Source organism: Penicillium angulare (assembly GCF_028827245.1).
Source record: "Penicillium angulare strain IBT 27051 chromosome Unknown utg000003l_segment0_segment0, whole genome shotgun sequence".
Lineage (NCBI taxonomy): Eukaryota > Fungi > Ascomycota > Eurotiomycetes > Eurotiales > Aspergillaceae > Penicillium > Penicillium angulare.
In genome coordinates, this window is record NW_026623162.1 from 5128117 (window position 1) to 5142462 (window position 14346).

General features: G+C 38.7%; 3 protein-coding genes across 3 annotated transcripts; 2 read left to right on the forward strand and 1 right to left on the reverse strand.

Annotated features, from left to right (window-relative positions):
- Positions 1 to 1319: 1319 nt before the first annotated feature.
- N7478_003930 (MFS general substrate transporter) lies at positions 1320 to 3028 on the forward strand (the record flags this gene model as incomplete). Its single annotated transcript, XM_056920144.1, has 6 exons — positions 1320 to 1419; positions 1481 to 1638; positions 1700 to 1896; positions 1952 to 2104; positions 2155 to 2434; positions 2489 to 3028. The coding sequence occupies 6 exons, from the start codon at positions 1320 to 1322 to the stop codon at positions 3026 to 3028; spliced, it is 1428 nt and encodes a 475-aa protein (XP_056783302.1).
- A 133-nt stretch (positions 3029 to 3161) lies between these two features.
- Positions 3162 to 4182, reverse strand: N7478_003931 (uncharacterized protein; the record flags this gene model as incomplete). The annotated part of the gene is made up of 2 exons (XM_056920145.1): positions 3162 to 3824; positions 3976 to 4182. 2 exons carry the CDS (start codon positions 4180 to 4182, stop codon positions 3162 to 3164), a joined length of 870 nt encoding a protein of 289 aa, XP_056783303.1.
- Positions 4183 to 6837: 2655 nt separating this feature from the next.
- N7478_003932 (uncharacterized protein) lies at positions 6838 to 7734 on the forward strand (the record flags this gene model as incomplete). The annotated part of the gene is made up of 1 exon (XM_056920146.1): positions 6838 to 7734. The coding sequence occupies one exon, from the start codon at positions 6838 to 6840 to the stop codon at positions 7732 to 7734; it is 897 nt and encodes a 298-aa protein (XP_056783304.1).
- Between the last annotated feature and the right edge of the window lie 6612 nt (positions 7735 to 14346).

Consider the following 14346-nt stretch of genomic DNA (forward strand, 5'->3'; position numbering starts at 1 on the left):
TACCAACCAGGGTACAGAACCTATCCAAGGCGATATCCTCTTTATTCGATCAGGCTGGATACGTGCCCTTTCTTAACTTTCGGATGAGCAAGCTGTGGCCCTAACAGACACCCTATTACCTCCTGCTGTTGGACTTGAGTCATCAGAACAAACCTTGTGTTGGTTGTGGGATACTGGGTTTGCTGCTGTGGCTAGTGATATGCCAAATATGGAGGCATGGCCTTGTTAAGATCTGCGATTTTGGTTGTATGGGCTGCTGGCTGGTTGGGGAATGCCTATCGGGAACTTTTGATCTGGAGTGTGTTAGCGAAGAATGTCGACAATAGGGAAGATGGTCGTTCTTTTTCAGTAGTATGCCACTCAAGGTAAAGTTTGACTGCAATATTGCACAAATTGACCCTAATACAAACTTAGGTCCCCGGAGGAGTGGCGAGCCCACCCAATGGAGTAGCGATTCGGTAGTCCGGGAGCGCACAATAGATTTTGGAAGGAAGAAAGTGCCAGATCTCGCGGCTCGGCTGCTAAAAGACCAGGACAGTAGACCGCAATTTGTGCTCTCTTCGCGATTCCATTCCACAGTTTGCTCAGTTCCAAGTCTTATGTAGTATGTAAACGGAAGTGAAACTAAATTCTGTGGTAATAATACCAGAACTCTGAGTTAAAAGAGCTTAGTAAGTAGAACTTGAGATAAAAAGTTTTGCACAAAGTTGAATTGTGTAGAATGGTCAAAATTACTATGTAAAAATGGATAAAAAGTAGATTCATCTAAGCTTAGGGCGTGCTCGACCCGTAGGGTATAGTATTTCCGTGGGGCTATAAGTGAGGGTTGACTGTCGCTTTCGACATTTATATTCTTTGATCTAAAAGATTCGAATGATGCTTTGCTCTCGCAAGAAAGATAGCATACTGAGTAGCTAAATTCTACTAATATCCTCTAGAGTAAGGACCCTTCACGAATGAGTGAGGGCGAGGTGAAAGCAGGGAATGGGGTCCTATGGGGCGTGTTTGCGGAGGCAGGGGAGGTAGGTGGGCGGATCCGGGTTCGGAAAAGGGCGGAAATGGATCAGTTCGGTACTTGGCCTCTTTCAAGGGATTTGGCAAAAATAACGGAGAATAAGCTCACACAGAAAATCCGGGGCTACTTCTCGATCACTATTCCCCGCATTTCCTGTTGGCCCATACTATGGGGTAACCATATATCTGACCCTCGACCCGCACTTATTCGAATTACCATATACTCTTTGCCTCCCTACAACGAACATTCTGAACTGTAATAAAAGAGTCCTTGAGTGATTGCCATGTTGGAAATTGATGCAAAAATGTCTACGCTCCACATTGAGTCTTCCAAGCCCGTGAACACAGATCAGACCCTGTTCGAGGGCCTATCCGATGAAGAAACACGATCCATCGAAAAGACCTGTAAGATCTTCCCCCCATCGAACATTTTCTCCTGATGAACCATATATTGATTCAATTCAAGTGGTACACAAGATCGACCTTCATTTGATCTCTGCTTTGTTCCTGTTATTTATATTCAACATCTTGGACCGATCCAATATCGCCAATGCGCGCCTGGGAGGGCTGCAGAATGACCTGCACCTCTCCGACACTCAATACCAGACCACTGTAGCTATAATGGTATGTCAATATAGAATGATACCAACAACATGAGCAGACATTAACTTGAGTGAAAATCTAGTTTGTCGGTTATCTTCTGGGTCAGGTCCCAAGCAACATTCTTCTGACCCGCTCCAAACCCTCACGTTATATCCCAACAGCCATATTCATATGGGGCGGAATCTCTTTGTGCACTGCAGCAACCAAGAATTTCGCAGGGCTGATGTGTGTGCGCGTATTTCTTGGGTTTGCCGAATCGCCATTTTTCCCTGGAGCTCTGTACGACTCTCTGAGATGTTCCGATAATCTGCATCGGCTGATTGACAATTAATAGACTCCTGATCAGCTCTTGGTATAAACCGTCGGAAATTGCTGTGCGAGTGGCGATTGTTTATTGTGGAAACACTGTTGCCAACGGATTTGGTGGGTTACTGGCAGCCGGCATAATGAGCGGGCTGGATGGCAGAGGGGGCCTTGCTGGCTGGAGGTTCGTAAAGCACTTCCACGTCCCCGTGGAACTACAGCTGACGGAGCCAGATGGCTCTTCATAATCGAAGGTGCTGGCACCATGGTGGCGGGCCTAGTAGCATTGGCTTTGTTACCCGATTTCCCTTCCTCGGGCCGGCAGAAATGGCTGACTGAACAGGAGCAGCGCTTGTCTGAATGGCGCCTGGCTCGCGTGGTAAATGATGAAGTTGATGAGAATGGCTCCATCATGGAAGCGCTGCGCGATGCTTTAATCGACCCGAAAGCCTGGATCCTCATACTCATCCAAGTTTGCCAGCTTTCCTCCCAAACCTGGACGTACTTTTTCCCCGTATGTGCATCATTTGGTATCGCGTGCCTTCAGTGCCATGGCTAATGAGTGCAGACAATTGCTAAAACTCTAGGCTACAGTACCAATGTCACATTGCTTATTATCGCGCCAGTGTATATCTTTGGCTTCGTCACTGCCCTAGGGAACTCCTTGATCGCGAATTACACCGACCAACGAGTTGTCCTGATTGCCTGGCCTCTCTGTGTGGATATAATTGGAAACATAATGGTCATTTCTTCTCGGGCCACTGCTGTGCGGTACGCCGGCATGTTCCTCATGTGTGCGGGTTCCTATTCGGCATTCAGTGTGGTGCAGGCATGGATTGCAAGCACGATTCCCCGCAGTCGGACGAAACGTGCTATTGTATACGCCCTGGTGAATTTGTTCGGCAATTCGTCCAATATATACGGCTCGTACTTCTTCCCCACTGCAGATTCGCCCCAATATCGGCCGGGGGGCATCACCCTGTCGGCTTTTGCTGCTGGAGGAATACTGCTGTCATTCATCCTGGCAGGCTATCTCCATTGGCTAAACATGATATCGAAAAAAGCGGAGCAGCAAGACGACCAGAGACGTTACAAGTATATTTGGTAGATATTATCAGGGACTGCCAATTACTTCCGCATTGGTCGGAGCTCCATATCATTCTCCATATAGCCAATCATGTTCCAGAACTGTTGATCTGAAGGCTCATCTTGTATATTCTACCCAAGATGCGCTGGAGCGGTCAGCAAGTCCCACGCAGCGGAGAGATAGACCACTTACTAATTGGAAGACTAAGACTATCGAACTGTGGCCAGAAATCAAGAATTAAATCTTCATCCGTAGCAAGGTTTTCCAATAGAGATTCAGTCTGCGGATCAAACACAGAGGATAAAGCAATATTATCAAGTCCAACCATGTCGTTTGTTTCTTCTTCTTCTTCTTCATCCGGGATTGTGAAAATGTTCCGCGTATGTATTCTATCCTCCGTGGGTTGCGAAGGATCAACTACTTCGCGATGATATGCCGTGGACGGGGAAAACACACTAGTCGTTGTGCCTTGGTGGTTGTTCTCATTATCTCGCTCAATGTGATGATTGCCTGAATCTGGTGGTTGCGATCTTGTGAGTTCTCGACGCAGACCCTGGAGTATGACACTGTATTTCCAAGATGGTGCATTTCGAGCAGTGGCATCGGCAAGATGGGCTTCCGCTCTCTCAGCTAACCTATAGAGAGTGGATTCGTTCAAGGCTGAGGAGCCAAGAAGGACATCCGGGCTCGGGAGGAAGTGGAGATCGACTGGCGGAATACGGAGCCTTTGGACTTGGATGAGATAGAGGTAAATGATCGACAGTGCGTTGAAGGCAATGTATTGAGAGTACCAAAAAGACGGGAAAAGTTGTTTCTCCTGCACGAAGACGAGAATTAAGTCAATCGCATCTCTTGATGCCGTCAAACACGTATAGAGGTAGTATTGATAACTTGCTTCGAATTCGGGCCAAATTTGTACATAATTTCGTAGCAAAAGAGGCCGGGTGACGATAATCAAAGCATGATACCGCGCCACCTGCAGAACTGTCAGCTGGCGTCAAAGTCCGGAGACCAGGCTGCTTGGGTGAAATATGCCAGATAAAAAGGGGGAAACTGGCCTGCCACTTGGTGACTTTCCAACAAAATGCTCGAATGGTGTTGATTTGTTCTCTTGTCGAGATTTCGGTGGCTACATAAGCTTCCTTGGTGGCCTGGGCAAGGATGCGAGTCAGCATAGTATAGAATACTGGAGCATCCATTAGACAATCGTGATTTGAAATTCCTTTTTTGTGGCAAGTCAAGTCCTGATCATTAATCCGAGTGGGCAGCTCTTTATCCAGATGGTCACTTTTACAAAGGCGTGGTCGACCCAGAATGATACTTAGATATGTATCTAAAGTGTACGAGCACCAGAGTACTCGGCGTTGGTATCTCTTTTGAATCAAGCCCTCTTTATAGGTTCTGATTCTTGCTTGCTTCCTGTGGAAGCCCAAAGCCATCATCAATTGTACTGTTGTCCTAAATGTATACCATGCTTTTTGTGCTTGTGATGAGCTTAGTAGATATAGAACCATTAAAAAGCGACTTTGTACTGACATTAGATCCGGTGTATCCGTCTCGTGTGACAGAAGGAAGTCGGCCTGTGCGAAGTTGTTCGCCAGCCGCTGTAGCACAACACCCATAACAGGAATAGATTATACCTACGATATATATTATTTCTACACAGAAATAGTATATATTTTTGATTGTTTTAAAGATACACCCAGTCAGGTTTACTATCAGATTCAGATTTCTTTTATATCTTATTATTTCTTTTTGGCTATCCTATAGTGCCCTACTGCAAATTAGGCCTTATATCTAATAGTTCTATAAATAAATCATGTTTCAATCAATCAATCAATAATAAAATAAGATATAATATAGATTATTTTACAAGTGGGCAGCGTGGGTAGTGTAGGCAGTGTGGACATATAGGTATACTATACTATAATAGGAAGGTAGTATAGTAGGCGGTGTATAAAAGGGGTATAACTATATTGAAATTACCAGCTAAAAAACACTAAGTTTATAAAATTAATATAAATACCAAGTAATTACCTATTATATATTAGCATAGGTATAGCTGTGCCCATGGGCATGCCGCAGGTATGCCCGCACCCATTTGCCAGGTCTACCTATATTCATTTCTACTAAAAGACAACTCAAAGCTTGTGTATCAATATTGTTCAATAGTACCTAAATTTATTCTATACCTAGCTCATTACAGAACTGTAACTCTATAGTAAGAACCAAATATTTTTGTTCAAGCAGAACATTAAAAGTCGTCAAATATTTTTTTCCTTCTAGGCGCTTGTCTACTCTTCCAAGACTAAGAGGCTAAAAACAATTTTGCTTAGAAGTAATACTGTTGTCATTCTCTCAGAAACCTTGGAATACTACTACCCCAAAGCAAAGCTTTCTAGCGATTCATGGTTATGCATCTTCAAGGGAAGTGCTCTATTAAGCTAAAAGATATACTCTGTACCCCATTTACAGTGCATAAAAAATGGCGAGCTGAATACCGAGAATTCGCAACGGCTCTTATAAAGTCGATGGACGGATGGGAGCCTCGAAACGCAGGAACAAGGTGAAACGGGCCATCAACCTCACTGCTGCCCAAGGCCAATTTTTGACGTTGCCAAAGACACGAGAAGCAAAAACTACCTGCAACTGGCAAGCTAATACAGCACGTGTGTGTGTGTGTGTGTATGGAAATCATTTAACCTGTCCCCTCGTGAGTTGAAGCCCTGGATTGGGTACAAATGTGATTTTCGTCTAAGCTATGCAAGGACCAGCTATTTGTACCAGCCACTATATGGACTGGATAATGTCTGGCAGGAAGGGCTTTCCTCTCTCGGCCGCCGTCGGGATTGATTGACCTTAATAACTGTTCACATCGCGACGAACTATTGCCTGTATTACACCTCCAGGTTTTGCCAGTCAGACCTACGGGTTTATCGCTCGCCCGCCGTTAGTCGTTTGACCGCTCCAACAGGGGACTTTGCCTTAAAAAGTGAAAAATGCACATATACCTCTTTCATTCCCTTCCTAGTTTGATAGCAACTTACAAGTGTTTATATACCTGCCGTTCAGGCTCCCTCCCCGCAGGGTCAAATAATAATTGGAGCAGTATATAAACGACGACTAATAATTTGTATAGCCTTGGAAGTATACTTAGGCGTCGCTCCAAAGTAACGCATTTCCCCGCATTAAGTTGCTACGATGCAGCAGTTTTGGAAGACCTCAAGAACCCCCAATGAAATCTCAACCTAATTGCAAAATATTGCTATAGGCTCCATTCTTTTCTCATAGTTTGGTGACGATGGTATCGACAAGGAATGGACAGCGTCGGATGGTAGCGGAAGCCTCGATTGGTACTGTTGGCCACCATTACGACATCCCGCTAGCAGCGAGTCTACGCGACCATTACGCTCCGCGAATTTTGACAAGTGGGGGCCTTATTTTACGCGAGGCACGAGAGTGGTAGTTTTCGTAAATTACCACTTTGGTAGACTTATTTCCATCTCCGGCGATTCCTCCAGAAGAATCTCTGTCTAGACCCTCTCGTATTCAGTTGTTCAACCTGATGACCGTGCTCAAGAAGGAAATATATTGATCCAAACAAGTGGTATGCTGACTCTCAGGTGCCAGACCACCGCAATTGGAATAAAATGGAGATTCTAGATCTAGAACGCACCATTGAGCTCATGAAGTGTCATAGATTCTAGGATACACTTAATGGAAGTGATTGAGCGGGAAAAGTAGAAACATCGATTCCGTCTTACTCTGAACACTTCCTTCTCTCTGGAGTGGAGCATTATTTCAACGAAATAATATACACCATCTTCAAAATGATTTCCCAAAGGATCCTACTTTTCAGTGTCCTCTTCTTATGTTCAAGAAAGATCACCGGTCAATTCATCCACGTCTGCACAAGTGATGAAATCTCTCGTGATGACGTCGCCTCGAATGGATGTACTTGCCGACAATTCAGCCCTCACGATACCTGCACGAAATGTCCAGTTGGTCCTTCTACTTGTACATCGGAAGATTCAGGAATCTGCCTTTCCAACTGCAATTTTGATTGCACATCAAAGCAGAACGAGAACAGCGATGCCTGTGGCGTATGGCTTCATTCAGTTTGCGAGTGCAAGCAGAATCCATCACTTTGTAATTTCCAGCACGGAAAGGGAACGACAGGCTGGGTGAAACTCGGCGGGAAGGGTAATTTAGCCACAGTAGATCAGCCGTTACGCAACATCTTGGCCCTACAAAACCACGGAAGCCTGGCAAAGTCTGCTTGGGACTGGGGCCAGCAACCTCCTATTTCTGACCCAAGTACCCAAGGCCTGGCTATCAACCCTGTGCGATCTATAAGTCAGGATCAAGTCCACATGCACACTTGTGATGTCAACCCCGGGATGGTGAGCTTTTTAACAAAGATTTCCACCAGCTCTGCTATTTCAAACTATCAAACAGTGCAACCGATCAAACTCGAAAAACCATTCATACATGACGGTCATGATACTCCGGACACAATGTGGTGTCTCGCATCACAAACTAAAAACACACCTATTGACGGGGGACTTGTTCAAAACGCTATTAACAGCGTAATGGGGAAGCCGAAAGTATGCAATTTTAATGTGGCTGCGGCAGTGATACGTGACTCAAATGGCTATACATGGGGATGTGTTACAGCTGATCGTGGTGATTCAGAGCATCGGTTCTTGGACACATGTAACAAGTGATTATGGTGTTGCGGAACATCGCAGGTCGTTGAAAAAATGAAGTATGTACTTGACTGCCTACTTATGTATTTACGTTGATTTGCTTTCTTTACCGGTTGATCTGCTTTCTGATTCACTTCCGATTTCACTTCTCAGTGTATTAAGTTGCGAAAATTGAAATTGAAGCTGCTCTCCTGTATTTTATCAACTAGTAAGTTAAATAAGTAACTGTACACACCCCCTTTGTGCCACTGCCCCAAGGGTGCTCCCTGGTCGGATGAATTTCCTATTAAGATAGAAAATTTTCACTATATATTCTCTTTACTACTAATTTTAGTATTAAAAATATACCGACAACGAAAAATAATGCCGAAATTCGGATTCAGTAAGCAATTTTACATATCTAAACTCTTGATTCGAAGCCTAAACTTACCGAAATCGCGAGAGAATTTGATATTGATTATTAATATTGTTAAGGTTGACGTCAAAGGGTTAGGCAGATAAAGAGTGGTGATATTGGATAGAGTTAGAATTTATTATTATAATAATAATTTTCTCTATATCTAGAATATCATATATTACTATATTATTTGTATAATTAATATTTTAAAATAGTATTTATATATAAAATATCTATTTTTATCTATTTTTATCTAATTATAATATTTCTATTACCTCTATATACTTAGTTAGTAATTTATTAATCTAATATTTCTATTAAATTAATTATTAATATATCTTTATCTTTTAATATAACTTATTCTATTTCTTAGTCTAAAAGACTAAATAAGAATCTATTTTAGAGAAATTAATATAGTAAGATATTATTAAAAAAGTCCTTTATACAATAAAGGAATTATATTAATTAGTCCTTTACTATATCTATAGAGTACTTAGGTATATACCTTATAGTAACGTAGTCAGCTCCATAGCTATCCGCCCCTCAAATAGAATTTTGTTTCTAGTGATGACAGAGTAGTAAAAAATTTGGCCAGGTTATGACGAGATTTTGAAATCCCAGCTCTTATTCTGGTTTCAATAATTACATATCAAAAAGTCCAAGGTTTTCCCATTACTCGGTAACCATAGATATATTTATCAATACTTTTTTTTGTGACACCACAATATCCTCTCCAAATATATATATATTTCACACAGCTGTACTCCCACTTAAGACCTTGTTCGCGTTACTACCAACCAGCACCAAAAAAGAAACGTCACCAGATTAACCACTATACGTCCGTCTTTAAAGAGCAAGAACAGTACATATACATTTCATTTATAGGAGAAAGTTTCATTTACTATATAAAATCTAATTTTAGACTATTTTTATCTTATATAAACTTATATTTATAAACCACAGTGACTTCTTAGACAATAAATTATGGATGGGTTATAAAGAATCAAAGTATTACACAAGAACCATCCACATAACGTATTACGACCGATCTACTGTTGTTGATACATGTGATATTACGTGATTTTCCGACAAAGAAGTTCTTTCACCTACAATGACTCACTAGCTCGGAATACGAAAGTACAATTATACATTGAAATCCGCCATAGCAAACAAGATATCTTCCATACTACGCCAGGATTCGCGACAAGCTCGGGCACTTTCTTATCAGTATCCAGCACTTCGGAAAGCCCTTGGCATCAGTGAATATTACACCCACCCCCCCCCCCCCCCCCGCGTAAGTCTTAAAATAGCATAGCACCTTCTCTACCAAAATCACTAGGGGAATCCATCAGTTTTGAATATCCTGGGTTGTCTACAGCCTCAATTCCTTACTAAAGCAACACTGCGTTTCCTTCATATGGATTTTGAAAGCATAGGAATTTCGGATCCCGAGAAGTTTAAGATAATTCGATCGTTGAAGGTATACCTTCTAGCTCAAGGTCCTTATTCAGAGCCATACGGTAAAGACAACTGTAATTAATATCAATTTCAAACATTAGCGAAATATGAATTTATACATACTAGTAATAATTGCTAGAAATTCTCTTTATATCGCACCCGACAACGGGCAAGAAACCGAAGTATATAAGCTCCTGGCCCATCATCATCTCGACGGAGAAGATTTTTATTATATACACCTCTATTCAAGCAGTAGTACCACTCAGCTTATCCCAGAATTTCATCGTTCCAGACGAGGCTTCTCTCTTTTTGAACTATAACCTTGTTTTTTGGCGTCTCGGTATATCCGTATTCATCAACACTAGTTTACATAGTTCGCAAGACTTCTAGCGGTGGGACGGTCGAACGTCGCGTGTACTTATCCTTAAGGTCGAAGTCGAGAACCGACAGATTCTCCTCCACGCCTCTTATAATACTGAACACCCAGGAATCTAGTGGTAGTACATGGCGTAGCCTTTAGGCTCAAAAAGAATATTTAGGACCCTTCATGGGGTTTATATACAGCAAGTTCTTAATAACAAACCTATTTATCAAGGGTTAAGCATACAGGTTTGAATATATACTCATTTTCAATCAAGTTTATGTATACCATCAAGTAGCGGGACAAGGATTATTAAACATTCAACTGGTTTATATATCTACCCTAAATCTACTCAGCTACAGTCTCATTAGGCGGTAATAGCTCATTTCAAGCATCCTTACTATAAGGCTCATCTCCTACGTTTTCATCCATCTCATTCAATACAAGATCCAACACAGCTTCAACCAACTCCGGCTCCTGAACATTCTACAAGACCCCGCACTCCTTCAGCAAGTGGTCCACCACCATCCCCAATCTGTGATTAATCTCGTGAAAGATTTCTGATAGCCTGGAGTCTCCATCTATTACTTCGAAGAAGACCGCTTAGAAAAGAGATTCAAGATCAATAGTAGTTATTAGACAGTCTAGAAGGCCCTAGCCGAGTGATTAATTTATTCCCTGCTATTATTGTGGGTTGGTCAGTACTTAGTACTACAATAAACAATAAGAGCCTACCACAACATCACAACCAGTTTTTTTTGTATTCTATCTTTTATATCACAATATTCAAAGATATTACTATAAATGCGGTTAATTATAAATCTAAGTTTATATTAGTATTGAAAGAGCCTATATTTAAACAAAATATATACTCTTATACCGAAATATTAGAAGTCCAAATACTATATTTTATCTTACTATAATCGAGTTAGGCTTCTACAAGTATCATCAGAAATCTACATTAGACAATCTAATTATAATATATAATAAAGAAGTTATTTAATACTATCTCTTAGTCTACCTAGAAAGATCTCTATCATATACTTCTATACTAGTAGTGATCCCTAGTTAAATTACTATTACCCTAGCTCCTAGACCTGGCCCTCACCTGTGGGTAACCCTCCGGACCCTCCACCCGATCCGCCCTGCGGGTGGATAAGCGACTAAGTTATCGACCCTAAGGGTTGTTTACCTAGACGTCCGACCCTTAAGAGGGTTATTTATAGGTGAATCTTAGGGTCCCTAAATAAGATAAATAGGTAGAAAACGTGACTTACTTATAATATATAAATTATATTCATTTAGAGAGGATTTCTATATATTTATTTATAACTTTTAATATAGTAGAAGAGTCAAGGATTAAGGATCAAAAGATAAGATTATAAGAAAATTATATTTTTTATTATATATATCTAAAATATAATATCTTATATAGACTATAGTTTTAAAGATCTTTATTAATAATAGTAGATATTCTAAGTAGAGTTAAAGAGATACTCTATTTCTATTTTAGTTACTAAGATTAATATAATATCCTAAGTAAGGCTTATAAATATAAGAAACTTATATTTATAGTCTTTTTAAAAGATCTAAGAGAAGTTTTATATAATTATTAAAAAAAAGAGTTAGTATTATATAGTAAGAAGAGGAAAAAGTATATATAACTTTTAAAATACCTTATAAGCTTATTCTATTATAGAGATAGTAATATATATAAGTTTTTAAATAGTAGAATAGTATCTATTATTATTATTATTTATTAAAAATATTATATCTAATTATAGCCTTTCTTCTAGATATTTACTTCTTATATAAGATAGAGAGAGACTTAAGACTACTATAATAGATCCTTTTATAGTCCTTCTCTAGATTATTAGACTTCTAGTCTTTTATTAAAAAGAACTAAAGCTTATTTACTAGTATTAGGATTATACTAATTATATAGAGATTATCTTCTATTCTATCTATTATAGTATAGTATTTTAATAGTTTCTCTTATATAACCTTAAATAAGGAAAGTATTAATTACTTCTAAGATATCTTCTTTTATTAGAGTTAATAGATTAAATTTTTAAGATAATTAAAAAGTTTATTATAGAAACTAAAGACTAAGTAAATACTTATATCTTTAGTTATATAAATAATAGCTATACATTTTAAGAAGAGCTATATAATAAATAGTAGATAATTAATTCATTACTACTTCTTAGTATTTAATATAAAATAAGACTAATTATATTATAAGTAGAATATATTAAATAGTACTTAGAGTCTCTTAGTCTAGTAAAGTATAAGATATATTAAATTCTATTATATTTATATATCTTAGATAGATATAAGCTTTAGCTTATTAGATTAAAGATTATAGAAAGTATTATAGTATTATTCTTTAGTAAAGTCTTTATCTTCTTAAATAGATTATTTAGACTAAGTTAAATTATATATATAATATAAGGGACTTAGATAATTATAGACTTGTTATTAAGCTTTAGAGCTTATATTATATTATTAATAATAGCTATAAGTATAATATTATTAGATATATTATCTATTATAATTATAAGTATTTGATTAAGGATTTGATACTATTATAGAGTCTATATAATTATTTTACTAAGGTTAATCCCTAAATATATATTAGAAAGTAGCTTAAATCTAAGAAGGACTTTATAATAGTCCTAGTTCTAATTAAGGAAATATACTATTATTACTATAAATACTTACTAAAATAGTAATATCTAATAGTTAAGTACTAAGAATAGCTTTATATCTAATAGTAAGCTTTAGAGAGTAGTTATTTAGTTTTCTATAATAAATTTATAAAGTCTTATATAAATTATCTTCCTAGAAGGAATAGTTAGTATTATAGGGGTTAGTTATATATATAAGATAAGATTATAGAACTTTTAATATTTAAGGAATAGAAAAGGTAAATATAATACTATAACTAGATTCAGAAGGTTGCAAGGCTATATATATTACTTGGTTTCGTCTAGTTATATGAGACCCTAATTATGTTTATCGTATTACGGTGAGCGACTGGTTATATTATTATTTGTATACCTGTTAACTGCCTTGCCCGCCCTGCCCACATATTAACGCCCTGTTTGTTTGGACCATTTTCAATACCCTATTTCACTAAGCTTAAAACATCTGATATAAGCCTTTTAAGAAGCCCTGTCCTTGGGTGTCGGTCCTACTCCTGCTTTAGGATAAGTAGTATCATTACTGAACTTGTGTGAAAAAATTGTCGCTTTATACGTTAGCGGGGATATCCCCTGAGATTATCTAAAAGAATATGTATGACTAGAAGCGACTGCCTTGAATAAGTAGTGAGGTAGTTTTATTGTGTCTGCTGATCATGAATAAAAACCTACGAAATGAGGATGGCAAGGATGTGATAGTATGGGAGTAGACTGCATGCCTATTAAATATGGATGACTAGAACTTTTGGTATCGACCCTTATACATTATCTTATTCGTCTTAAATCTATCTTAAGGTAGTATTCGATAATAGCAATTGATATCGAAGGCTTCCTAAGTAATACCTCAACCTAGTGTTCTAAACGAAGCTGTTTCAGTAGATACTAGTTATCTTAAAGAAGCTTTATAGTGACCTGAATATCGAGATCTTGTGAGAATACTACCAATTTAGCACTAGTGTCCGGGAAACCTGTTTCTTTGCCGGCCTCGATAATCTTATTCACTGTTGTATTATATTCAGTACTTTCTTTGACAAGATTGATTGTCTAAGGAAAGTTAAATGTGTATGGTTCCTCTATGGGGTGGGTAATCGGGCTAAGGCGGGTACGCGATTGATGATAATAATCTAGAATTCGTATTTAAAGAGAAGAAATGTTTGTAGGGCTGTTATTGATTCTCTTATATTTCTTTGCTGTCGCTTTTTGTTCCGTTGAGCGAATATTAGACTGATAGCGACTTAAACTCATACACTATTAATGAGAATCTAGTGTGGAGAGGTCGCTGTGAACCGGTGCGTTAATGGGCTGTTTCTTCGAAAACCAAATTTGAACGCCCACAGCAGATACCGAATCCAAAGCCTGGAACTATGAAAAACACTTCTCAATATAGATGAACACAGCTTAATACCGCATAATCTTAGTATTGTGATTGTTATGCTGGCGGTAAGTCCAGAAATCTTGCCATTTTAATAGTGAATTTCAGGAATTTTAGCTTCTTACTATCCAGCATCTCTGTTTGAACATTTTTGGGAAGAAACTTGAATAGGAGAGGGGCAATCTGATATAATGATTTGAGCGTGGGGTTGTAGCTTCTGGATATGTTTGAACTATTGTGCTTAACCCGCTTAGTTCTATATGCTTTGGCGTTTAGTAGAATTTGGCGAAATAGATCTTCTCTCTTAGCTAAGGCTGTTATTGCTTTTCGTGTGCTG